At 35.8% G+C, this 26,668-nt stretch overlaps 2 protein-coding genes across 6 annotated transcripts; one reads left to right on the top strand and one right to left on the bottom strand.

The window, feature by feature from the left end:
• GNPDA2 (glucosamine-6-phosphate deaminase 2) lies at positions 1–16,935 on the top strand. 3 transcript variants are annotated; one of them, XM_066995825.1, is made up of 7 exons: positions 1–154; positions 1,137–1,300; positions 1,609–1,710; positions 2,214–2,396; positions 2,738–2,922; positions 3,016–3,190; positions 6,798–16,935. In XM_066995825.1, exons 2-7 carry the CDS (start codon positions 1,177–1,179, stop codon positions 6,854–6,856), a joined length of 828 nt encoding a protein of 275 aa, XP_066851926.1. In that variant the 5' UTR covers positions 1–154; positions 1,137–1,176; the 3' UTR covers positions 6,857–16,935. The 3 variants fall into 3 exon arrangements, with proteins under 3 accessions (XP_066851926.1, XP_066851927.1, XP_047928853.1); XM_066995826.1 differs by having other exon boundaries at positions 1,137–1,304; positions 1,613–1,710; XM_048072896.2 differs by lacking the exon at positions 1–154 and adding an exon at positions 284–418.
• GUF1 (GTP binding elongation factor GUF1) lies at positions 9,217–26,668 on the bottom strand. Of its 3 annotated transcripts, none has more exons than XM_048072893.2 (17): positions 26,367–26,667; positions 25,565–25,676; positions 23,898–24,046; positions 23,558–23,638; positions 22,998–23,075; positions 22,513–22,596; positions 22,141–22,205; positions 20,882–21,085; positions 19,215–19,354; positions 17,934–18,057; positions 17,199–17,331; positions 14,827–14,970; positions 13,682–13,815; positions 12,612–12,713; positions 11,701–11,820; positions 10,813–10,849; positions 9,217–9,866 (listed from the first exon to the last, which is right to left on the bottom strand). In XM_048072893.2, the coding sequence occupies exons 1-17, from the start codon at positions 26,502–26,504 to the stop codon at positions 9,729–9,731; spliced, it is 1,983 nt and encodes a 660-aa protein (XP_047928850.1). In that variant the 5' UTR covers positions 26,505–26,667; the 3' UTR covers positions 9,217–9,728. The 3 variants fall into 3 exon arrangements, with proteins under 3 accessions (XP_047928850.1, XP_047928852.1, XP_047928851.1); XM_048072894.2 differs by lacking the exon at positions 9,217–9,866 and adding an exon at positions 10,234–10,408 and having other exon boundaries at positions 26,367–26,668; XM_048072895.1 differs by lacking the exons at positions 20,882–21,085; positions 22,141–22,205; positions 22,513–22,596; ... (3 more) ...; positions 25,565–25,676; positions 26,367–26,667 and adding an exon at positions 20,407–20,545.

Raw genomic sequence — 26,668 nt, 5'->3', positions numbered from 1 at the left:
ATGCGCGGAGCCTCCCTCCCGCCCGCCCGCCCGCCCGCCCGCTTCCGCTCCTCGACGGCTGCCTCCGGGTCGCGGCCGGCCTGCGGAGGGGCGGCGGCGGCTCCCATCGCCCTTCTCCCGCTGCCGCTCGGCACCGCTGAGGCCTCTCCTGGGGGTGAGCGGCGCCGGGGCAGGGGCGCGTTTGGTGGGGTGGAGGCGGTCGGTGGGGCCGTAGGTCTGTCTGTAGGGCTGTCTGTCCCTAGGCGGCCCTCCTGAAGCGCCGTTCTCGGGCCGCCCTTCTCCTCTTTAGCATCGCCGCGTCCTGGTAAAGCTTTAGCTTGCGGCCCTAGAGCTGCGGGGTCTCTGTCTGCTGGGTGTTCTCCTGGAGGAGAGGTGCTGGGTTTTTCAGTACCAGTGGGATAGCGTTTCCCATACAAAGGTGAGTTTGGTTTGTCACGGTTTTACACCAGCCAGCTTTACACCAGTCTTACACCAGTGCTGTGCCCCCCTGCCTTCTTTTGTGTGAGCAGCAGGTACTGTGCCCTGCTAAGCGCTACGGTACCTTAATTCATGTGTCTTCTGAAACTGGTCTTCCATCTCAGGTTAGCTATAAGTAGCATGTGTTAGTTGGGGCTTGGCACCTAGGAGGCCTCAGGCTCCTGACAGTGCTACCGGGTTTGTGCAGATACCAAGCACTCTATGGCCTGCAGAGACAGAAGAGTTGGTTTTGACACTTTTGACACTCAGCTGGTAGCAGGAAACAAGGTTTAATCTCAGTGTTTGTGTTTCTTTGCTTTGTATTTCAAGCAGACTATATTCCTTTTTTTTTGACAAAAATTAGAAGACTGAAATTCAAAATGACTTGCTCCCATTTTGTTTGAACTTTTCTTTGAGTTCCTTTAAATTAGTGTGCAACTTTCAATGCATCTTTTGACTGGAATGTGTCACTTGTAGCTTGTTTTTTGATTGTCTGGCAGTCCAGTTTGAACTAGAACTGCAAGACTACAGTACATTGATACAGGTTAAAAAAAAAAAAAACTTTCTATTTATTTTGTACTATACCTTGTCATTGTAAAACAGGACTTTTACCTGTCTGTTGTCCAAGAGTTTTACAGCTATTGATGTGGTGCTTATTTTTAAAACTTTATTTTCTCCAGGTTTAAGTTTATTTTACCGTACAAGCTTCTCGCTGCCATAATGAGGCTAGTCATTCTTGAAGATTACGATCAGGCAAGTGAATGGGCAGCAAAATACATCTGCAATCGTATTATCCAATTCAAGCCCAGTCAAGGAAGGTATTTCACGCTTGGTCTACCAACAGGCAAGTCTTATTAGAAGCCTATGTAATTGACTGAACTTAGAACTGTATTTACATCAATGCTAAAAGATGCTGTATTCAAAAGAACACAAACGTACTTCTGGTAATGCTTCAACATATTTCTATTTTAATATGGATTTGATTCTGTGTCAAAAGTGGTGAAAAGGTTTGAGAAACTGAGAAATAGTAGATGAGAAATAACAGTTCTTTTAATTATGTTGAAAAGCATCATAGCAAAATGTGACTATAAAGAGACTTAAATACACAAAGTGTATGGATATATAGAACAGTGGAAAAACTTTGTTTAACAGGGAGTACACCCTTGGGATGCTACAAAAAGCTGATAGAATATCACAAGAATGGAGATCTCTCTTTCAAATATGTAAAGACGTTCAACATGGATGAATATGTAGGTAAGCTCTAGCGCTAATTATTTGAGAAGACAGTATACAGATATTTTTTTCCTTTATTAACTGTTGTACGCTTCCACAAAGCACAAGATTAACATTCTATTTTTATGCTTCTACATTAAACCTGGGGACATTTGAAGCATTTGATCTGTTTATCTACCAAAATGCAAACAATTAACTAGTCCAAGTGGATCCTGGGCTAAATTAAGTGATCACAAATCACTTCATTCCTACAGAAAGTGTTGTTCCATAGCATTATGACTACATTTGTTTTGAAGACTTAATACTCTTACTGATATGATGTATACCAAGTGAAAGTAAACAAATTGTCTCATGTATATCAACAGGAAGTCTATCTTAGTATAATTTCAAATACTCCTTTGTCTCATTTCTTACTGCTCAAGAAAGGCTTGTCTTGTGTGCCCCATGTTGGCTACATGTAGGCTAGGATTAAGGCTAATTGCTGAAGTCTTGCAATATGTTAATTTCATTTTAAATGATTTCAGGGCTTCCCAGAAATCATCCAGAGAGCTATCATTCGTATATGTGGAATAACTTCTTTAAGCATATTGACATAGACCCAAATAATGCTCATATCCTTGATGGGAATGCTCCAGACTTACAGGCAGAATGTGATGCGTTTGAAAAGAAAATTGAAGAAGCAGGGGGGATCGATCTGTTTGTTGGAGGTATGAGGAAATGCTCTGTGGTTAGTTATGGTTCAAACAAATATATTGACTCTTTAGACATGATCTTCAGAACATAGCTAAAACTACTTTATATTGTAGTGTAAGAAAATTCTGTGACTGACAAAGAATTGGTATAGATACCAAAATAGAATGCTTGGTGTCCAAGTTTCTAATGATAATGTAGTTTAAGTAAGTTTTGAATGCCTTTTTTTTTTTTTAACTGAAAATGATAAAGCAAAACAAAAGAATGAATCCTAAAACCTTTTTATTCTTTCACAATGTTTGAGGATATTTGTTGACTCGCAGGTCTGGAATGATTTGCTCTCTTTAACTTTGAAAAGGCATTGGTCCAGATGGCCACATTGCATTCAATGAACCCGGATCAAGTTTGTCTTCAAGAACAAGATTAAAGACTTTAGCAATGGACACCATTTTGGCAAATGCTAAGTACTTTGATGGAGACTTATCTAAAGTACCAACTATGGCGCTAACAGTTGGTGTGGGTACAGTGATGGATGCTAGAGAAGTAAGAACTCATTTAGTTCTAGTTGCATGTATCAGTTTTCAAGACTCATTTGTGTTGATATGAGGATTGAAAGTAGAGACCTTTGTTTTGCAGGTGATGATTCTTATAACAGGTGCACATAAGGCTTTTGCATTGTACAAAGCGATTGAAGAAGGCGTCAATCACATGTGGACAGTTTCTGCTTTCCAGCAGCACCCTCGTACTATCTTTGTGTGTGATGAAGATGCTACTTTAGAACTAAGAGTTAAAACTGTGAAGTACTTTAAAGGTGAGCACTGAATCAGAAGTTACCTATATTAAAATTAAGTCTAGCTACCATAATGTGTCAGAAGGCCCAACGTATAATTTTATTTATTCAAAATACTAAATGTTAACTTATGTCTTGTGAGTGGAAAAGCACTAGGAGATGTGACTTATGTTCCTTCCAGCTGAAAGGACAGTGTTGCTTGATACATTCTTGACAAATCTCCTTTGAATAAAATATTTCCTTTGCTTCCTATTTGACATGATAATATATAAACTTCAGCTGTATATAAGACAGCAGCTATCTTGTGTTCCAGAATACTGGTTTTAAATAGAAAGTGCGTTTTGCGTTTTCTTTTAAGCCTGATAAATTTCATACTGCTTTTTCTATGGTGTCTTTCCACTTAAGTGTCTTTTAAGTGCTATCTAGTAAACTTCAAATGTGTGATACGGACTTTGGAGTCAACTGAGGATGTTTTTCATACAGTGCAATTTGCAAAACAATCTATATTGACTTTTAATGCATTGCACTTACTGTGCTTTTTGTATCTGTAGTAGGTATATTGAGGCAGGCTTAAAGTTTGGACTTTTGATATTAACATCCATGAACTTCAGTTTAACTGAGTTTAACTACTTCAGTTTAACCGAGTCCGTAGAAGTTGAGAAATTTAGTTTTCTCCTAACTAAATTAGCACAGCAAATTGTGATTGTATATGTCAGCAGTCATCTTACTGGCATGGTTCTTTGTAGTAGCTGAGGCATCTGGCATCACAGCTGTCATTGATGACCTTTTTTTGAGCATTTTATCACAACTGTCCTTAGGTGCATTAGATTATAAAATCTGGCATTACTGTGGTTTGATCCAGATATCATTTGTAGCTAACTCTAACTTTGGATTTCTCAGTATATTGTTCTTTGCTATGTATTCGGGAGAGGGGTAGTCTTTACCTGTGTCACACTGCTAGATAGTACTTACTGTTTTCAAAGATAAACCTCTTTAACTGCTTGGGTGAATTTTAAACATTATCCAGTGTTCATATAAACAAAAGCTTTGCTTGAGAAAGATATAAACCTACTAACGTACAATTATTGATGAATGATGCTGATATTGAATATTGCTTAAAAAAAAAGGGCTACAGTATATGAATGTGCTGTTGTGTCACACCATATAATTACCCTGTAAGCACATACAAAGTGACAAAATTCTTAAAGATTGTTTTGACTGGCTTAATATTTCCTGTTCATAAATCAGTCAGGTTTTCTTGTTTTAAGATAGAGGAGAAATCAAACCTGGAATTATTTCTGAATCTTGATCTCCAGGGTGCACATCTTAGGAAGCTGGGTAGTTCTTGATGACTGACTGCTAATCATGGTAGCTACTTACTGCAATTTTTTACTATTTAAAAAAATCTCAAGGTACTACTTGAAACTTCAAATACTTTCTGATAATAAATCACCATCCTGTCTGGTAACTAGAATAGCTCTTATTCCCCTTCACTTTTTAACTTGCTGAAACTGTTAGAGGCTAGAATTATCAAGTATACTTAAATGTTATTATCGAAAGAGGGAAAGGTATCCGTATTTACCTTTCCCTTTATTTTCTGCTTCCTTCTGTAAGAAAGTAAATAAGCTTTGAATTTACTAACCAGTCTGAAGAAAAGGTAATTCAGGATAGCTTTTCTGTACTTGTACATGCTCCTGAATTTCTGTGTAATATTTTAACTTGATCCAGGTTGAGTAGGCAGCAAGACTCTTGAAAGACTCTTTCCCTTTATTTACTTTCTTGCAGAAGGAAGCAGAAAATACTTTCTTCATTTGAAATAATTGCTTTGGTATCTATCAAGTAAGGGACTCTGGTGCATACCTGTATTTAAAAAATAAAAAAAGCTTTTGTTTCTAACTGTACTTCCTGAAACACATCAACTAACAGGATTTAAATATACTTCATTACATATGGAAGTGGCAGTACTTCATAGGCATTTTTCGTGCCTTCAGGAAGTGGGTAATTCTTTTCCCTTTTTTTAGAAAAGAAAAGCACTGGTTGGAAGTGCAGTGCTTTTAAAGTTCAAAACATGGTTCCAGTTTGAGTAATGTGTGAAGCTGTTACTGCTCTTTCAGTACAAATTCGTTTTGTATCAAATTTGTACTTAGTATTTTCCCACTTACTGTCAAACTCCTAGAAAACTTTATTGACTTGATCTTTCCTATGTATGTCAGACAAATAGTTATCCTTCATGAAATTTAAGAAACTCTTCCTTTGCACCTTAGTTGATTTCCAAGGGTTGTGGTATCTTGTCTTGTTTTGTTTTAGCACAAAGATCTGCAGCTAAGTAAGTCATACTTCCAGAGACAAAAATGACCTGGGTTTTTTAGTCTGTTCTAGGTGTGTTGGCTTTTTAGTATGATTGAGTGTGTCACTCAATAGAAAAAGGAATAGTCGATTTGAATTTTATATTAATTAACCACACAAATTAGAAATAGATGCTGCATAAAATGTTTTTTGCTGTGGTCACCTAAAGTAATGAGCTCAGACTGTACAGTTATTCAGACTTTGCTGCAGCGATGGGAAGTTTGCCACTGGATACATGATATAGCAAAGGTATTTGTATATTCTTTGCCACTGATGATCCCTCAAATGTGCACTTACTGTCAGACTTCTTCCATGGTTTTTAAGAAAATCTCTACTTTTAACGTTGCATATTACTTAAATTTATAGTTTTAGAAGCTAATCTTCAGTTTGGTGCTAAACTGGACTCTTTGCAGAATGTGAATGTCGATCATTTATTTTTACTAGTTTGTAAGGTGAAATAAAGTTAAAAACATACCAGTGACTGAATAGCATGGATTGGTTAACACTTGATAGGTAACACTTCTATTAAGTTGTAACCAAATCATGTCAGAAACACTATTTTTTTCCTTGTTAAATTGATCTCTTTTTTTCCTAGCAGTCCAATATTTTCTGAATAGGAAATAAAAGCAATACTCCAAGTCACAACTGTGGGTAATTTGTATATGACAAGAAAAAATCTATACTAGAATAGGAACTAGTCAAGTTCTAAATCAAGTTCACAGTTGAACTACTCAAGTTCTAAATCTGCATTAACAGTCTGTTTGATTTCTGCCTGTCTAGGACCAGAAGTGTATGATTAATTACAAAGATACCACAATGCTAGAATGTTGCAACTCAAGCTGTAAAAGTATTAGTATGTATAAATCTGATTTTTATGGCAAATCGTGATATAAATAATTTTATGTTGCTATTACGCAGTTTTTAATAGAAAGGAGAGATGGGTGGATCTCTCATCATGTGTTCAATTGATTTGGAAGTATTCCAGATCTTTTTACTAGTTTGTTACAGCTGTCTTGTCCCTGTTCAGTTTATACTGAAGATGTCAATAGTATTTAAGTGATAAAGGAATACACACACACACACACATATATATATATATATGCGCGCTGTCTTAACTTATTTACTTCTGAATTTAACCTACCTTGAATAGCCATTCTCTTTCTCTTCAGTGAACTGTTTAAAATGTGTAATTTTAAGTAAAGCCCAAATAAAAATGTGGATAGAGAGAAATGTTGAAAAAGTATAACAATTGTAAAGCTGGCATTGTTGCTTTCCCCTCAAGGTTTAATGCATGTGCACAATAAACTTGTGGACCCACTGTACAGTATGAAAGAAAACTGAAAGAAGAATTGAAGAAGAACTCCATGTGGGTCAACAGCAACAGTTTTAGGTAGCAGATGAGTTCACTGCTATGCAATATGCTGAAAACTGTTTAAAATGGGGAATCCATGTACTGTATTTTTTAAAGGTCCAATATCTGTACATTTACATTCCATCTCTATTTGCTGTGTCATGCGTTTTGCTTTAACACTTGGAACTCTGTTGGCTGTTACAATAACTAAACGGAACAGAACAAACCTGTGGGAGACTGCATGTTACATAGGGGTGGAGGGGGGTGGGTGGGGCAGAGCACTTATTTTAGCACAGCAATGTAATGCATCTGTTAGAGAGACTATTTTATTTCTAAGAATTTGTAATTTTGGCTCCATTAGTGCAACTACACTTTGCATTTGTGTTTCTAGGCAGAATGGTTTTGGTCTTTGTTAAATACTATGGACTTGTAATAGCTGTACAATTTCTACTATGAAATGTTCTGTTTACGTGTATCTAATGCACACTGAGCTTTTGCACTTGGTTGCCTTAAATTTATCTTACACAAACAGTTTTGGGGCATCTCAAGTCCTGCTGTACAATTCAGGCAAATAAAAATACAAAAACAGTGCCTATAAATGCACCCAATTCTTGAAAGTGTCATAACTTATTCCAGTTGCAAACATTAAACTTCTGTCATAGCACTTTCTTCTCTCATGTATTTCAAATTAGTTTAGGATTTTTCAATTTTTTATAATTGAGCTTTACCCATAAGGAAAAATCTAAGTGTTCCTTTCTGGAGATATGTTTAACTGTATCAGATGTTACCTGCAAAAAGGTTAATTTCTAGGAACATAATGTCTACTAGTTTAAATTATCATGTATTAAAGTCACTGTTAACCTCTCTGTAATAATTACCTCTCAGTGTATCACTATAAATATTGATCTGTTACAAGGAATGTTATTTCCTACTTTGAAAAAGTAAAATGTAAATATAAATCTATCATTTCCAAATTGTTTTGTTTCTAATGTAAATACTGAAATGTGCAAGTACTTCAGGCTTTAATGGAGAGGTTAAGTATTTTGTCTCCTTCCATGTAAGAAAGGTTAAGAACTTAATTTACTTTTTTTGGATCCCAAGTGGTAGAAAGAGTAATATATTTAGATGAACAAGAAAATTCTTGAAGTTAATAATTTTGTTTGTTCTGTGTCCTGCTGCCAGTTTTGTGCTTAACAAAAAAAAAATAAGAAAAGGTGATGCCTTACAACATGTTTTTTGAAGAGCAAAATCTTTCTTAATTACTAACAAACCTCTTTTAAACAGACCCTAAGCTATCAAATACATTTTCAACATTAAACTGTAAAACAGGTTTTACCAGTGTTTACCAGTGTTAAAAAGTTAAATGAAATATTTGTTTGAGATAGATGTATACTTATGCCATGTAGGTATACACTTAATACCAAGTAAATTTGAAATTATTAGTTTGACCAGATTTCTACTTGAATTTCTTTTTTGGTATGATATTTTGTATGTATGTAAAACCCAAATATGGTTTGCACTGGACAGCCTTTTTGAAACTGTTGGTTCCTTAATACAGTTCCAAGTGTGAGTGGAAATTCACTTTTATCCCAGTCCATTGATCCAGTCTATCCCTGCAGAGCTTTCTTACCCTCAAGCAGCTCAACACTCCTACCTACGGTGGTGTCATCTGCAACCTTACTGAGGGTGCACTCAGTCCCTTCATCTAACTCATTCATAAAGATACTAAACAAAACTGGCTTGAAGAGTAAGCCCCAAGAACCACCCCTTGTGACTAGCTACCAACCAGATTTAATGACGCTTTGGACACAACCACCAGCCACATTTTTACCTACTGAAGAAGTACACCCACCCACACCCTGAGCAGCCAGTTTCTCTTGGAGAACACTGTAGGAAACAGTATCAATGCCTTGCTAAAGTCCAAGTAAACAACATCCACAGCCTGTTCCTTGTCCAGTAAATAGGTTATTTTGTCATAGAAGATCAGGTTAGTCAGGCAGGACCTGTCTTTCAGAAACCCCTGCTGACCAGGATGTCCAATGCATCCTGTGTACATGTAAGAAGAATGTAACAGAAATTAAGTAAACTATGGAATTCCAGATACAGAATTCCACAGCCCCCTCTTAGTCCTGAAGATCTATGAACAAAAGCAGCCTTGAATCTTCTGGGAGGTGGGCAGGTAGTTGCAAACACTCCATATAGCATGGCCATTGACTTGTGTTTGTGATGGCTTTGTGTACACTACCAAAAGCAACAGATATTAGTAAGTGTATTTAGCTACAGTTTCTAAGTAAGAATTCACTGACAAACTTTAGCATATGAAGAACATAAATTGCACATTTTACAAAAGTAGACTAGCATGAATATTTTTATTAGGACATGTCCAGAAGGAAGTCTTTAAGGCCTGAATCAGTCATGTTCATGGAGAAAGCTAGGATTATAGCTCTTCCTACTGTGATTTTCTGAAAAGAGTAATTTTAGCAAGTAAAAAAGGAAGTAACATATTTTCATGGCAATAAAATTAAAAAAATATATCCCTACCTTTAAATTATTTTTAATATTTTTTTGCCACATTTTCTCTGTTCTGTCATACAAAGGCTTGCAAGTGTTAAGAGTATCAAACCTGGGTTAAGTTCCAATGATAACTTTTAGATTCAGTGAAGTAAAATGAAATAACTAACTTCATAGTAATTGCAACAGTCTGGATATGTTAAGCACAAAGCTTATATTCCCACATATATTTAATTTACATTTACATCATTTTAAGAAAATTATAAATTAATCACTCTCACAGTGATAAATTATACATTAATTCAAGTATGCTACTGTCTGTAGGAAAATAATCAGCTGCATGGCAGTGATCTATTTGTCAGGCTGTCTCTTTAAAACACGTATAAAGGCATCTTTTGGTACTTCCACATTGCCAATTTTTCTCATTAACTTCTTCCCTTCTGCCTGCCTTTTTAAAAGCTTCATTCTTCTTGTAATGTCTCCACCATACTAAGAAAAGGAAAAATATTTTATTAAGCTTAAATGCAACTACAGTACACCTCAGTAACACTAAACTCAAGGGCTTAAACAATACTCAAAGCCTGGTTATATTACAAAATAAGATCATTTTATACTGTAAACAGTTATCACAAAAAACACTAGTTACAAAGAACAGGAGCAACTGAGCACTTTCATTTGGACAATTACAGGTAAATTCAGTTACATATATATTTTTATCACATAAGCCTGGCTGACATTAGATACAACTATGGTACACTGTAAGGTATCCAAATCCTTTTGGAACAACAGTAGGATGCCAGCTCTAATACTCTGGGCATCTTGACTACCACTTACATCTAGATAAATTAACTGAACCCTTATACAGTGGTTAAATGAACACCATCCAACATAGGTTGTCAGGACTCTTAACAGTTGTGAGAAAGGGACACTCGCTTAACTTTAACATGTTAGCTTGAGATCTGACGACAATATAAGTGAGGCATCATGTTTTTCCTATAGGTTTGTCCAGTCCCATTGGCATTGATTTCTTACTGAAAACCAAATCAGAAGTTTAATTGCAACCAGTCTCTAAGGAAGCACTGTATTATAGTTATGTTAATCTGTAAAAACTAGTTAGGTAATGTATGAAGTTACACATTTATTACGTGTCCACTACTTTTAGTAAGATGTTGAGGAGACAGGAGTGAACACACATGAAGAGTGTTAAGAGCGTAACTTTGAAAAGGCCAATTACTCCTTCTGATCCCCCACTCTTACTGGAAATAACTAAAGGTTACACAAATTTAAAAGTAACATTTTAAAAGTGTCTGTCAATATTCCATTTGGAACACAAGTAGAACATGTCTTTGTTGGGTTTTTAAGAGAATACAGGCCATGTTAACAAGACTCTTGGGTTTACATATATTAGAAAAAAAACAAATATAAAGAAACTTACACATTTTGCCACAACATTTTTTCTGTAAGCTTTCAGTCTGTAAAATAGAATACCATACATGTATTAACAGAGTAGAGCATCTCCTGTAAAGCTGAATAGTGAGTTGTCAAAATGCTGAGCATTGCTTTTCTGCTAGATTTTTAAAAAGCACTGGAATTGTTTTCATAGTTTGTGTACAAAAGATGAAGCTTTAAACAATATTTTAATTCACATTTCTCAATTTGAGAAATATTCCTTAAGGTGCATAACATGTATGTAAAAGTTATTATTTAGGACTTCTGCTATGATTCACAACATTCAGGTTTCTTATGTGCTCATATAGCACATATGCACACATGAGTTCTTACAGCATCTCTACTTGGAGATGCACCTTTATTTTTTAAACCACAAATTTAATTTAGACATCAACAGCAAAAATGTGACATGAAACAACAATGAAGTAAACAGTTTGTTCTAGAAGTGAGTGTTGCTTAGAAATAGCTGTATGTGTTCAGCTTGCAACACATTTCCTTTGCAGTAGCACAATTCAGTTCTTTATTTTGCTGACTCTGGCAGAAAGTCTTCCACAGCCAGATAATCTTTCTCAACACTCAATCTTTTTCCACTGCCAGAGAGGAAGTGGACACAAATGTGGCAAGTTATACTTTGGCCATTAAGTGCTGACCATAGGCAATTTAAAATAAGGTAGTATAAATTTAAATGAAAATATTTAAGTCCTTATTCATAGTCACAGCTCAGAAGTGTTTTGTTTTTATTCTATGAGGTCTAGTAGCACATACAAGAAAATATTCTACAGTAAAACCAAGTATTGTAATGTATAAAATTAGACAAGACATTAAAAGTTCAAACTTTAAATAGCTTAAGAAGGAAAACAATGGTTTCACTTACGTTTCTCTTGCAATTATTTTCTTGCCAATAGCAGCCTGAATGGCTATTTCAAACAACTGTCTAGGTATAGCATCCTTTAAACGTTCGCACAGGAATTTACCAGTAGCATAAGCTTTATCACTGAAGCAGAAAGTTTTCAGAAGTTAATGTTGTCAGAAAGTAAGCAACTCCTCAAATATATCCATAGAACAGTGTTTGAGAAAGAGTTATAATAGAGGTTTTCATTTTATCTTCTGAGTTAAACTGACCAGATAGCTACTTCTAATGAGTGGTCTCTGTATGTCACCCATTACAGAAGGCCTCCATATAAATTTTAAAAAAATTTGTAATACATATCCCAATCATCTATCACACTGAAGCTGTACTGAAGGATTTCACAGCTTTAAATGTTATTTTGAACTCGAAGTTCAAGGGGAAATTTTATCGATTGTTTCTGTAATAAGTAGATCTAGATAAGTAGATAAGTAGATCTTCTGGATTGGAAATAACTTATATTACAATGAAAGTTGGATTGTGTTTTAACATACTGTAGCAACCTGCTAATCAAAGTTATCCAACCATATTTAGCTTATGCATATACAGCAGATTTTGGAAAGAAAAATGACAAAAGGTCTAGAGAATTACAAGATAACATTTGAAGGAGGACAAAAACACAAAAAGGTTGATCTCAGGATTACTGGAAAGAGATAGTGAAGTTATAGAAAGGAGAACTAACAAAGACATTGTGAGAAGAAAGCAAAGAGACTGGAAACAGAAAGGCATTATTTTCACCAGCAAATAAGTAATTCCTGAGACACTTATGTAAACTGAATCATTTTAGCAAACAATTATCATACATTAGTAATACACGTTTTCATTGTATATTAGTAAGAAATCTTGGTTCTTTAGAACAGAGAATCCAGTCAACCTACCTGTGTATGATAGTTGCCAGTTCTTCAACTGGATTTCCATTTAGAAGAATATCCATCTTGATAAGGTCTGCTGCTTGGTATCCTGCATCTTCATAATCAAAACTAAACAAAAAAGTAGCTTAAATGTTAGCGATGGTTTTGTAAAAAAATATATTCTGCATTCTTTGTTCATTAAATTTTAACTTTCATAAACAATTCTTAATACAACACTTGAGCTTTCTATTAAAATTGGAGCATAATGTTTAATAGTCTCACAGCAGGTCACTGTTATTCAAAACAACTAGAAATTTGCTGCAAATCTTGTCTCCAAGGCAGCAGAGGACAACATCTTATCTTCCAGCTACTAAGCAAGGCAAATCAATCAAACATCCACATGGTTATTGCAATCTCTTAAAGAGTTTATTGATACACTTGAAGCATCAGTTGGAAATTCCTTAAAACTCCAGTCAAAGCCCTTCAACACAGCCTCTAGACACTGAGCACTGTAGATGTCAAAGGAATCAGACACTAACATTAGATGATTTTCTTCTTACCCTTCTCATTTGATAATATGTTTATATGATCCGTATTGTCATAATCTCTGAAAACCACATTTCTCTCTGAAACAAGGGAATCCTCTGATTGTCCCCCTCTACTCTGTCCTTGTGAGGCCCCACTTGGAGTACTGCATCCAGGTCTGGGGCCTCCAGCACCAGAAGGATGCAGAACAGAGCAGGTCCAGAAGAGGGCCACAAACATGATCAAGGGCTAAAGCCCCACTCATTCTCATTACAGATGAGAAAGACCCATGTAGAAGTGAGTGACACTCTGTAAGAGATGCTGGATAAATAAGTATCACAAATGCAAATGATTATTAGGTAGTAATGCATATTTACTGTTTTTCAGATTTATTTCCACTCTTCTTCACATTGAATCTAATGTATTAGGGTTGAAGTAAAGCTAGATTTGCAGCACTAACAAACGAATATTCTTTTTTGTGCCCTTCCCTGTTTTCTTCTCGGATCTTTTTTCATTTCCTCCTCATGGTCCAGGGCAGAGTGAAAAGGAAGAGGGAAAGAGGATATAGTTACCTTGCATAACCAGAAGACAGAGACTTAAGAGCATCATAAAAATCCACCACGATTTCATTCAGTGGAAAAAGGTACTTTAGCATAACCCTGTGTTCATCAATGTACAGCATATCTTTCTGGACTGCTCTACGGTCCTAGACAATAAAAAATATTTCATGTCCCCTTGAAATATATTTTCTACAAATAAATACAAGGCAGATTAAAACAAACAACTATCTAGTTACACAAGAACTCCAGTACTTCAAGCCAAAGTAACTCTTCTTGATAATCTGCTGAAGTCTCAGAAGAAATAAATTTCAGCACTATAGTAAATGAAGTGGTTGCAACTTAGGTGGACAAATGGTTTAGCTCTATCCCCTCAAAAAGCTGTATTTCTGAAATCCTTAACCACTTCTGCTCACTTCTGTTTTTTTAAGTGCATAGGCATTAGTCCACAAAATCTGACTACAATTAACTTTTTCCACATACTTTAGAGGATTACACAGTAGGACTGGCATGCTCATGTTCTTTCCTGCCAGGAGGAAATTCTTAATATTTTATGAATTCCTTTCAATAGATCATATAATTCTGTGCTAACATACAATTATACTGTTTTATATCATGTATCTTGAAATGTTAGAAGTTCAGAAAAATACTGTGAACAGATTATATAAAGACAATACACATGGTAGTTCAAATATTTTTAGTTAAAACTATTTCAAATGCTGTTTGGGAAATGCATTTTACTATCACTATTGTAAGTGTACTCTCCAGTGAAGCACTGGAAAACAAATATGAAGCCTCAGTAAGTGTTGACAAGTATCTTATTTCATGAATTTACTTCTAATGAACAGAAGATCTTACTCTCTTGCTGCAGATTTCATTCTTTCAGGAAAAGAAAGCTAGCTATGAACTTCTCTATTACGCAGTGCTCAAGCACTTGATTGTCATTAAGCTTGAACACTAACTTTCAGTATAGGGATTCTACAGAAGTAATTTTATACACAGTGTAAAATATAGTTTAAAATATTTTCCTTCAAAAAAAATTTAATTGTCAAAGATACTCTTTGCTGTTATCTAATATATTGTTATCTAGAATCTTCTTTTTTAAGTATGATATGAAGATCTTAAAAATACATATGACAAAACTAAAACTGTATACCAACCTGACACAAAGTAATTATTTTCCCAATGTATTCTTGGGGTGTTAAAATAGTACCAAGGACAGCTGGCTCCAAATATTCAGATACTGAAGATTTATCAGGAAACTGAGCGGGGCTGATAATGGTAATCTCTGCTTTACCATACTCCTGAAAAACAAACAAACAAAAATCAACTAACAGATTTTATTTTACAAGCAGAGTGAATTACATATTTAGGAAAAAGAGTCAAATACAGCACCGGAAAAGGCTAAAAAGTATTTCAATTGTTTAGGGACAACTGTGAATTATGGAACCCAAATTCACACCAAGCACAATTTTAAAAGAGATTTCTACACCACATATAGCAGTTCCTGGATCAGCATATCTTTAAACATGTCACCTAGATCATCAGTTGCGTGATGAACTGGAAAAACTGTTTTCTCTGCAGTTAGTGAAAATGCAGACTACAAGAACAAAACATGCTACTTCATTTCCTCAGGTTTTTTTTTTTTTAAGTTCTGTATCAATTTCAAGTATCAATTTCAAAAGGTTAAGTTTCACACATTAATTCAATTCAGTTCTTAGAAAATAGGGCATCTTTCCATTTTTAGTTATATAAATAGCACAATTTATTACGTACACTGGTAATCAGAGTCTGTATGGATTGAAAGATTGAAAGTACAGCATTTTATATGGAGCTACATATAAAATGTTACAGCTGGGAAGTTAATGAGGCAGCTGTTGTCCAGCATTTTTGGTTCTCCTTCACTGAGATCTCTTATTTATTGTCCATTGTTAAGTTCCCACACTGCCCTAAACATGAAATCAATATTCTCAATCTCTTCACACACTAGTATTAAAATTTTTGACACTAAAAGCTTGGAATCCCATGCAGTATAAGGAAGTTGATCCATGTCATAACTTTGCAGGAATAGCTTAAGAGAAAATACAGTGTTTAATATTATAATAAATTTCTTGACCCAATTAGCCTAGAAGCTATTATTCTGTTTTAAACAAAAGTATATGTAGAGTTCACAGACTCAAACAACTGAAGATTAACTTGTTTGGAGAAGATTAGAATTTAATAAATTTAGTATTTCAATGTTGGACTTACTATTAAATAGCATCTTTTTTCACTTCCGAACTTTGAGAACAACTATAGTAAGTTTGAATCTTGACAGTATTTAACTCTTGCCTCTATATCTCTCAAAGTTGGAAGACCTGAATGAATATTGTTTTCTATATCTGGTTCTTCAAAGTGCTTTTGGGAAAGATGATAGAAATTACTGTTCACTAGGGAAACAGTTTTTAAGCATTTTATCCAGTGTTTTTTTTAAAACAGAAGTGCTCAGAGCTAGACTATAACCCAGTGTTAATTCACAAAAATGGGATTAGTGGGCTTAGAACTTAAGTTTTCAATTCCTGTGCAGGTGTTTTCATTACCTAGCTTTTCTAGTTCAACATCCCTTTAGGGACAGGAGCTATCCTTCTGAAATATGGACAAAAGGAAGGTTGTATTTCTTACTGTATGTGTACAACCCACCAGCACAAAGCAAGTGATTATATCACTTTCCCCCGTAAGACAGTGTTTTTGAACAAGGACCCAACATCCTGCATTGTTTGAAAACTTTATTCCAGTGTCCCATACCAGCAACCAAGAACCACCTATGCAACAGAGGCGTCAACTGTTTAATTCATAGCTGCTACACTTCAGGAAAAAAAAAATCAAAATAACTGCAGAGAAAGAAGCCCTATGTCTCATACCTTGCAGGTACAGCAACCTTTCTCATTCGAGTTTGTAATTCACAGATTTTCTGTAGTGTTTAGAGGTATATGTTGAATGAGTCAGCCTATTTGTAGCTTCCTCTGTCAACAGATTTTCTTAAGTCCGGCTTTATCTGTCTGTCTCAAACACAGGAATTTTCACTGCGATCAGTTCAATGAGCTTTGCATATAGCTGTATTACTGTGATAAAACACTGACTCATCTTCACCAATTCCTGCCAGTCTACAGTAGTGTTACAAGCTATTCCTAGAAATGTTAACATTTTCTGACTGATGAAGTCTGGAAAATTATTTTCCCCACTTTAAGTTCAGCCCAGTCAATATGCACTCAAAAGAAAACAACAAGAAATGCTGCATGATATATAATGACCTATATAATGTACACTGTATTGTATATTGTGTCTTTTATTCCCATTTTAAAATATAGGTGTACAGGTGACAAAAAAGCACTTAAAGTCAAAAGGGAAAAGAGCTAAGATTCTTAAAAAAATCCATTAAAATAAGCTTGAAGTTAAATATCAGTGATCTTAATGTTTACCATAAAATAAAGTACTAGTCTACGTAAGAAAGTGTACACATTTAGAGGACGCTTTTAAGCTGCTGTTTACTTACCTTTATCAACTTTGCTGAAGAAAGAATAGCTTTATATGGAACAGTAGGTGCAGTCAAAATAACAGACATATTATATTCTTGCTCCAAACGTTGATTAAAAACTTCCATATGTAAAAGGCCAAGAAAACCCAACCTTGGGGAAAAAAATCTTGTTGGTCAAAGTATTTGTTTATCACCTGAAATTTCAGAGTACTTTTTTTCTTCCCTCCAATATGTTTACACAGCTAGTTTGGCAACATCAGGCACAGCATAGGATGTCCAAGAGATTAAATGGAAGTCCTAAAAATGAATATTATGAGTCTCTGAAAACAAAGAGTATCACAACAAATTGCATACTCCATGTGAATACAGAACATTAGAAAAACAAATGTTTTTGATCTTTACGTATCATTAAGCTAAATTAAAGCTTCTAATCTTTTAGAAGATGGAAGTTCTTCACACAGAGGGTGGTGAGGTACTGGAACAGGCTGCCCAGAGAAGCTGTAGATGCCCCATCCGTGGAGGTGTCCAAGGCCAGGCTGGATGGGGCTTTGGGCAACTTGGCCTGATGGGAGGTGTCCCTGCCCACAGCAGGGGGGTTGGAACTGGATGGTCTTTAAGGTCCCTTCCAACCCAAACCATTAGTTCTATGATGCTACGATCCTGAATTCATTTTAATTCAATTTTCAATTGACTTAAACCTGCATTCTCAATTTGTGAACGGTTCCAAAAATGAAAACAGTATAAAAGCCTCACCTCCATCCAGCTCCTAAGGCAAGACTACTGTCACGATGAACTGTCACACTGGAATCATTCAATGTCAGCCTTTCCAAAGCACTTTTGAGGTTATTATATTCTGTTTGATCTACAGGATACATTCCTGTCAAAACATATTAGAAGTGCTTTGATGCAGAACTACCTTTACTTAGTCGCACTTCATTTAGTGTGCACTTACCTTTCAAATATGCCTCTTACCACGAACATATTAATAAAATCAGAAATAGCTTACTTTGTTACAGCTAGAAATTTAACTTTTCATCTGAAAAATATATTTGAATAAGTATTTGGAAAAAAGTTTTATATCACCTCAGAAAAACAGGTATTAACATTCAAACCATAACAGTAGGTATACTGTACTCATCTAGTCCCTCACAGCTGTGAAAGATGCAGTTCTGAGTTCAATTTTTTGCAGGCCTACAGTGTAAACATACAGCTTCGTATAAGTAAATGAACAGACAAATGTCACAGGGATGTCCCTTCAACATGTCAGAATGAACAGAAAAATAAGAAGGCCATTGCTAATGTTTCTGTAATTTTGTAAGTGAATAAAAGCAGTTGTCTATACAATTACTGCTTGAAATAGGTTCCCCTTTACATGAACACACATTACATGAAATGTAGATTCCTCTTCACTAGGATGCAACACATGCACAAAAAACACATTTACAGGATTATACTTTCCCTTCTATATACACACACAGCATGTGTACTAGTTACTGAAGATGGCAGCAACAACTCAACAGAACTGACTGACCTTAGTAAGTCAAATATTTTTGAACCATCTCGAGTATTAGCTTTTGTACTTCACCACATTTAACAAAAGGAAAAAACTGCTTATTTCTTAAAAGAAATAAAGATTCCATAGTAAGTATATAGAAGTTAATTATCAAGATGAAAAAGTCTATTCCAAAAAATTGACTTAATTTTTGAAAGCATTAATCCTTCTTTTCCAGCTACAAAAATTTACTGGCATCAGAAGCAATAACCATGGCTAAAAATATATGTTAGTCCTGTATTCATCTAAAACCAGTCTAAAGCTATTATTAATTTTACCTGTTAAGTCACAGAAGCAAAATTACACAAAGCTATATAATAGCACGTGCCTCTGCAGCTTAATTCTGCTAAAATTCTAATCCTTATAAAACTCTTTAATATACACCTGTGTTAGAAGCTCTAAAAGCTGTTAGAAGCTCTAACAACTTTCCTGCTCTTGCTGCTGGAAAAAAAATGATCCCCCTTAATCAGTTTACTCCTCACCTGCAAAAACCATTGGCTTCGCTGACTTAAAGCCAGGCAAAGGCTCCACTGGCTGTTTATGCATAAACAGTGTGTCTCCTATTTGGGCTTCTGTTACTTCTTTCATTCCAGCAATCAGGTAGCCCACCTGTCCTGCATATCTGAATAAAATTGGTATTATATGGACATGCTTCTTTGCATTATTAATATTTCCACTATTTTTCCCCAGTCCAGACAGGTGTTAAAATAAATCACACACACACACACCCCCAAGAGCCCATGCACAGTCCAAAAATCACATTTAAGCTCTTTCTGCTCTGAGTTCTGAACTTCCATCGCAGGGGAAGAACCATCTGTCGATTTAAGTAGATGTATTTTTGTTACAATTAAACAGCACATTTAGTTCTGGATTTTGAATTCTGTGCTATTCCCAATTTGAAAGCTGGAGCTAGTAGCAAGTTGTCAAGCATTTACGACACAGAAGCCATAACAGTTGTTAGCTGCTACCACAGCAACTCTCATACACTAAATGGGAGAAACAACAAAGACAAATGCTCTCCATCGATATATTACAATGTTGAGGAACCCATGGCAGATAAAAACAATGCATTGTTTTTGGATAGGATTGAGTTAATTTTCTGAATAGCAGTCCCATATGGTGCTGTGTTTTGGGTTCATGACAAAAATGGTGTTGATAATACAGTGTTTTAAATGAATAGTGCCCGCACAACAAAGTCTTTTTCCCATTCTCACTTTGCCCCTCCCAGGCTAGCAGGAGGGTGAGAGGCTGGCAGGTGTCACAGCCAGGACAGCCAAACTGCCCAAAGGGATATTCCATGCCACATAATGTCATGCTCAGTAATAAAAAAAACAAAGTGTATAGTCTTCCCAAGGTGGCCACTCATTGACTGGCTGGCTATCAGGCTGCTTGTGGGTGGTGGTAAACAATTGCCTTTTTATCACTTTATTTCCCTTCCCTCCCTTTCACTTATTGTCTTTACATCAACCCATGAGTTTTCCTTCATTTTCACTTCTGATTTTCTCCCATGCCTTGCTGGTGTTGGGGAAGCAAGCAAGTGGCTGACTGAGTGCTTAGTTGCTGGCTGGGTTCAACCCACCACAAAAAGTAACAGTCTCTCACTTAATCTCCCAAGAAAGTCATTAACATGTACTTGGAGAAACTGATAAAGCTTCTCCACTAATTCTAGAGTACCTGATTTTCTTCCCACTGCTGCCATGAGGAGCCAGATTCTGGAAGCTGTTGCATTCATGGATTTAAAATTTTCCGCCCTCAAATTATGCCACAGCAATTACTAAGATGAAGCCCCATTCCCTTCCACTCTCAAACAAGGTAGTTCCTAGAAATAAATTGGACAGCTAAATAACAATATCAAATGCTAGTCTTAAAAAGGACTAGCTGTCCAGATTTTACATGTACTACAGGTGCACTGATAAAATGGCTCTCTCCCACTGGCAGTGCCTGTAAAGCAGTCTCTTAAAGCTTGTCTCAGCATGCCCACTATGAAAAAAGACTGACATTTAGCATTCAATTGCAAATAATAAGAAAAAAACAAAGAAAAAGCAGAAAACCCAGCCTCACTACTCAAAGTAAAAACGGAACAGAAATGCAGGATTTTGTATCTTACATCAATTTATGATTTGTTCCATTGAAAGAAATTTTTACTTACAGTTTATCTGTTGGCTGTTCGTTTGGAGTCAGAATTCCTACTTCATTAACTTCATATCTTTTCTTTGTGTGTGCAGAAACAATTTTATGCCCTTTCTGAATCTCCCCGCCAAAGAGCGCAATGTTAGCTATGACACCTCGGTAATGGTCAAAGGTGGAGTCGAATACTAAAGCTTTCAATGGATCAGTAGTATTAAAATGGGGTCTGCCACAAAAGATTTAAAACAATATAGTTATTTATCATTCAATATGAAATGAACTAGCACCCCCCACCCCAAAAGCATCCATGTTAATATAGCTGAAACTATGGAGTAATTTTCAGTAAACAAACGCATACCAGACCTCATTTCACTGTTTCACTATGTATTATGCAGCAAGTCTATATATTTATTTTTCCCTGTGTGCAGTAGTAGTATGAATAGAAGAGAACCAAATGCATACCCATCATTCCCATTTCACAACAAGTGAAACTGATTCATAAAATATTGTATTATTTAGAATCAACAAAAAAATGTTATATTCCAACGATCAGGTTAAAAAAAGTCCACCAATACTTTATCTTTCATGGAAGCTTAAGCTTGAATTTTCATTGTGATTTCTTTTTAACTATAATTACTTAATATGAAAACTACAATTATTAGCTAATAGAAAAAAGCAAAACGCTGGTTTGAATTTTAACTGTAATTTAGAAGTTTTGTCATCAAATTCCTAGATAAATTTAACTTTTATTTAAAGTTAACTTTAAATATTAAGTTCAGGATATGAAACACTAAACTCAGCGGACTTAAATTGCCTTTATCACTGTAACACCATAACATTCAAAAGAAATAATATACCCTCAAACACTAAGCTTCAGAGGAGAAATCAATGTCTTTAAATGGAAGCTATATATTCAATGAAGACATCTTCAGTGGCTTACCTCTCAATTTTCATTATGGACAATTCATTTCCCTCCCCTGCTTAAGAAAAAAATGTCTGCTGATATCCATTAATACTTAACTTCACCACAGATACCTTTTAAAAAATGAATGTATCTTAAATGTGAAGTGTCATTTTTTCTAATTAGAAAATTAATTCAAAAATTAGATCTCCAGCTCAAAAATTAGATTTCCCCCATATCTTCTATAAAATATATACCTGATATTAATAGTAAGTGCAAAACTAATATACCAATATACCATAAATACAGTAATATACCATAATATACCATAAATACAACTCATGGTTTCGTAGACAACATTACAAGGTATTGTAACTTACGGTGGAATCTTCTCAATGACCTTTTCAAGAACTTTTTCAACGTTTGTCCCTTGTTTAGCAGAAATCTAAAACAAATCCAACAATAATTTTATCAGATATGTTTTTCACTTATTCAGTATCCATTAAGAGCATCACCTTTACTTAAGATAGTTTTGCTGGTCAGGGGCAATACTACCCATGCAAGCAATCTGAAGCACAGGATGCTATTACTATGAAATGCTTACTTGATTAGAAACGCCTGTAATGAATCAGACAAATATATGCAGACAGATGACAGCCTGTTGAATTATGTGTGTGTACACATCTTTCCTTGGCTAGAAAGTAGATACAGGTATACTATCAACAATATTATAAAACTTTTAGAGGTCTTACCCTTATACATTCATTAACAGGGATATCAAACAGTTTCTCAATTTGTTTTTCAACTCTTTCAGGGTCTGCATTCTTCAAGTCAATCTGAAAAACAACAAATTGCTAAATATACAGGCAATGGCATCTTATACACAATCCAGCAATGTAGTTCCCAAGTGTACAAATTAAGGAATCTTTATATGTTTATTCATAAATACTAAACATTTTTAGGAAAAGATCTGTATCAAGAATTTTTCACTACCATGTTTAAAAAAGTGCAATTTTTCATTGTTGGTTATAAAAAATGCTTCTGCGTGTATTTTAGGAAATAAAAACTGAAGTTTCCAATATTTACTGTAAAGTAAAGACATTAAACACAAAAGTTCTTATTACATACTAGTTAATTTTTCATTATATGCTCCTATTTAAGGACACATTTCTTAGCAATCTTCTTTCTTTAAATTTATACAACTGAACTACTTAATATGAAATTAAAACTGTATTACCTTGTTTATGACAGGAATTATTGCAAGTTGTGCTTCAAAAGCAAGATAGAAGTTTGCTACTGTCTGAGCCTGAATACCCTAGAAGACACGCATTAAAGACATTTAACATAGAATTTTTCCCTGTTTCTTTTTAAGCATATTGCACAATGTAAGACTACTTTGCTTTCTATTTACTCCTTCACTTGGGAAGTGCAAAACAGTTATTCGTTATACACACTGCTGATAAAGAAAATTCCCAAGTATCATTTCTCATTATCTGACAGTAGACAAATTAATAATGCTGTATGTGTAGCTACTTTTTTTTTATAGATAATTATTTATAGGTAACACTGTATTAAGGAAAAAATAGCATTCATTTGACTTTCATCATAAGTGATGGTAAAATCATAAATATGCCATAGAGAGCATTATTATCTAAGCACTCTGTGAGAGTATGTCCATATTTAAAATCATATGTCCATGTTTAAAATCATATGTCAAATCATTTCCTTAAACAAACTTTAGTTTCCTTAAGCAAACTGCTGAAATTCTAAGCAGGAAACAGGAAATAAGAAATCCACCTCATTTGCATCCACTACAAGTATAACACCTTGACAGGCAGACAGTGACCGGGATACTTCATAGTTGAAATCTACATGGCCCTGTGGAGAAAATAAATGTTTATTACTTCACAAATTTCTGGAGTCCTTTGCAAAGGCTTCTCTATTATAGCAGTTTCATTTCTGTATCTGTCCATCCAAAACACAATTCTTACCTTCAATAACAAAAAAAAGGGAAAGAAACTAAAAAAGGGAAAGAAAGCACTGAATAAACATAAGAAGCCAGAAATCTGATAGGTCATTTTTAAATATAAAGACATTTAACTTTGTGTGATTGAATCACTGTTTGTACTTAACTTACTGGCGTGTCAATAAGATTTAAGAGGTAGATTACTCCTTTGTGACTGTAAAAGAGAGATGCAGATTGTGCTTTAACTGTAATTCCCCTTTCGCGTTCCACTTGCAGTTTATCCAGCACTTGTTTATTACGGTCAGTTTTAGCAATTGTTCCTAAGATGAAAAAAGTTTCATTAGCCTCATTTAAAAGATCAGCTCTGCAAATAAACCATTACTGAAAATGCCACTAACCAGAAGAACACGGGACTTGCAGCTTCAAATGGAGCTTTTCCATCTGATTAAGCTAAATTTTCAACTAAAACTATGCTTCAACTCAACATTTGCTAAATAGACTTACATTTGATGTTATGTAAAAAACTTCCCTAAATAAACAGAATACAAAACAGTACATTAAATCTAAATTGGAGATTCAGCTAAATAATTTTGATGTTTAAATAAACTTCAACTCTTATCACTGGAGAGCAACTCTGGCTCCAAACAGTGCTCATCTCAAGGGCAAAAGGAGTATTATCACAGAGTCTGGAAGACCCAAATTCAAAACTCCATTCTATAGCACTGCATAACAAGTAAAACTGCCCATAGTGCCATTTATGAGGTAATAAAGAATAACTTTGATCTAAAGCTTCTCTCCCAGGTTTCGTTTTGCCTATTCCTTAGATGAGGTAAAGCAAGACTCTTCCAAAGGGTATTTCTGAGTAGCTAAGTAAAGCTCTGCTCCTAAATTGGGCTCTTCTTGGTATACACAGCAACTGCTTTATAGCTTACCTCAAAGCACCCTCTGAGGTAACCTTGGTCTCTCTCCTCCAAGGTAAGCCTAGTTTCTGTGTCAGTTATATCTATAAAGATCCCTTAGCACTTCTGTCACACTTTCATTTTTTTAAAGGGATTTAGTTTTCCTTCCCTGAATAACAACACAAAAATAAAAACACTGAAGACAGAGTATCTCAGAGGAGGCCAAAATAAATACCTCTGAAGAAGAAAGCAACACAACTGCACTAACACTTAGGGTGGAGGAAAAAGCAAGTCTATGAATCAATTGACAATCCATAAAATTTACACTTGACTACTAGCAGTTATTCTACACACTAAATCTAAATCAAAACAGAGCTGTACTTACTCATACAGGATTATATCAGCTTCAGTACCAGTGAGCTGCCCCACCACGTGAAACAGTTGTTTACAGTTTGTTCTCAAGAGGGAGGCACACTGTTACTTTCATATTAAGTAAAAACAGTTAGTTCCTCCTGCTTTCAATCACACTTCTGAAAACTACTTTAACCAGAATTCCTAGGTCATGACCCGTCCCCTTTTGTCCATCCCAAAAGCTGGCAGTAAGCGTTATACTTGCTGTGTACTGGTCTAATGGATGACCAGTCAGGAATGACAAGAGTAGCATCTTAAGCTAGGAACCATACTCCTTTTCAATCTCTTTCCAGAATACATTCCTTCCTTGAGAGGATTACACACTTTCTTACCCCTACTTTAACTAGATCTCAACCAGAAAGAGAAGTGCATCATATTCACATATGTAACACTACAAAAGCAGCAGCCTAAAAGTACAAGCAACCTAGCAGTAAGAAGAACAAAGATAATAGCAAGTTCAGTAATAATCAAAGCTACAGAAATTTACATGTCAAGAGAAGGTAGCATGGATGAAATTAGAACACTTACCTGTAATTTCCAGCAGTCTGTCTGCTAATGTACTTTTGCCATGGTCTACATGAGCTATAATGCTGAAGTTTCTTATTCTTTCCACAGGATATGTTGACATATCTATTTTTTCCTGAAAAATATACATTTCTTTTCACAAACCACAGATCCAATCACTATGTTCAATATGACTAAGCCTTTAAAAGAAATGTAAGTTTTCTCTAGAATAGACATAGGTGGAAAACCTTAAATTGTCATCAGTGTTTAAAATGCTAGCATTTTAGTTATACATAAACATATATTTCTCTGATTTATTAATCAAGGAGCATGCAACAATGTGTTATGAAAGGTACTATGTTCCTTTGAATATAGTTAAGTTGAAAAACTTGAAACAGTTTAAGTTTGTTAAACCACTTAAGAAAAATGCTGTGACGTTACCTGACAATTCAGATAGCAATGCCAGCCTTATGATAAGGAGCACCTTTGTTGAAAAGGAAGCTACAGGTAACATGCACTTTGGCTAAGGCAAAAAATAAATAAAAGTAGAAAAAGCCTGACTACCTTGACTCACACACAGAACAAGTCCAACACTAAAACTTTTCTTTTCGTTACTCTTGTTCATTCCAAGTAATACAACGCTTTGAAGACAGGCAGCTTTGCTTTTCAAAGCTTTCAACAAAAGCTTTTTTCAAGGCCTTTTTTCGTCAGGTACCAGGATACCCCTAGTAACAATTGCTGAAAAACTGATCCCTGATTTTTGTGATACACTGGCTCGAAGCAAACCCCGAGCAGGCTACTTCGCGGCCACGCGGAGGGGACCCACCTTGCCGCCGGAGCTGTAGGGCCGCCGGCACGCCACAAGCCCCGCAGCCAGCCATGCCGGCGAGCCCCGCGGGGCGGCAGCGGGGCCGGGGCTGAACAGCCGGGCCCACCACGAGGCCGCCCTGCTGCCGAGAGCCATGGCGCCCGCCGCTGGGCTCAGCCCCTCACGGCGCGGTCTCAGCCCCCATGGCAGCCCGCCTCCGGTCGCCGCCCTCAGCGCTGCCCGCCCCGGTGCCGCCTCAAGACCCTCCCGCCGGCGCCCTGAGATGGCCGCCGCCACAGGAGCCGCCGGAAGCAACCCTG

This window comes from Anser cygnoides, chromosome 4, assembly GCF_040182565.1.
Source record: "Anser cygnoides isolate HZ-2024a breed goose chromosome 4, Taihu_goose_T2T_genome, whole genome shotgun sequence".
In the NCBI taxonomy this organism is placed as follows: Eukaryota; Metazoa; Chordata; class Aves; order Anseriformes; family Anatidae; genus Anser; species Anser cygnoides.
This window is presented reverse-complemented; position numbering and strand designations above follow the sequence as displayed.

Bases quoted from the DNA above. Each gene is read 5' to 3' on its own strand.
- GNPDA2 (XM_066995825.1), top strand. From the start codon at position 1,177: ATGAGGCTAGTCATTCTTGAAGATTACGATCAGGCAAGTGAATGGGCA. The intron at 1,301-1,608 runs GCAAGTCTTATT...TTTGTTTAACAG, and splicing joins CACGCTTGGTCTACCAACAG to GGAGTACACCCTTGGGATGC. The intron at 1,711-2,213 runs GTAAGCTCTAGC...AAATGATTTCAG, and splicing joins CAACATGGATGAATATGTAG to GGCTTCCCAGAAATCATCCA.
- GUF1 (XM_048072893.2), bottom strand. From the start codon at position 26,504: ATGGCTCTCGGCAGCAGGGCGGCCTCGTGGTGGGCCCGGCTGTTCAGC. The intron at 23,639-23,897 runs GTAAGTTAAGTA...TTTTCTCCACAG, and splicing joins TAAATCTTATTGACACGCCA to GGCCATGTAGATTTCAACTA. The intron at 14,971-17,198 runs GTAAGTAAACAG...TTTGTTTTTCAG, and splicing joins CTTCAGCAAAGTTGATAAAG to GAGTATGGTAAAGCAGAGAT.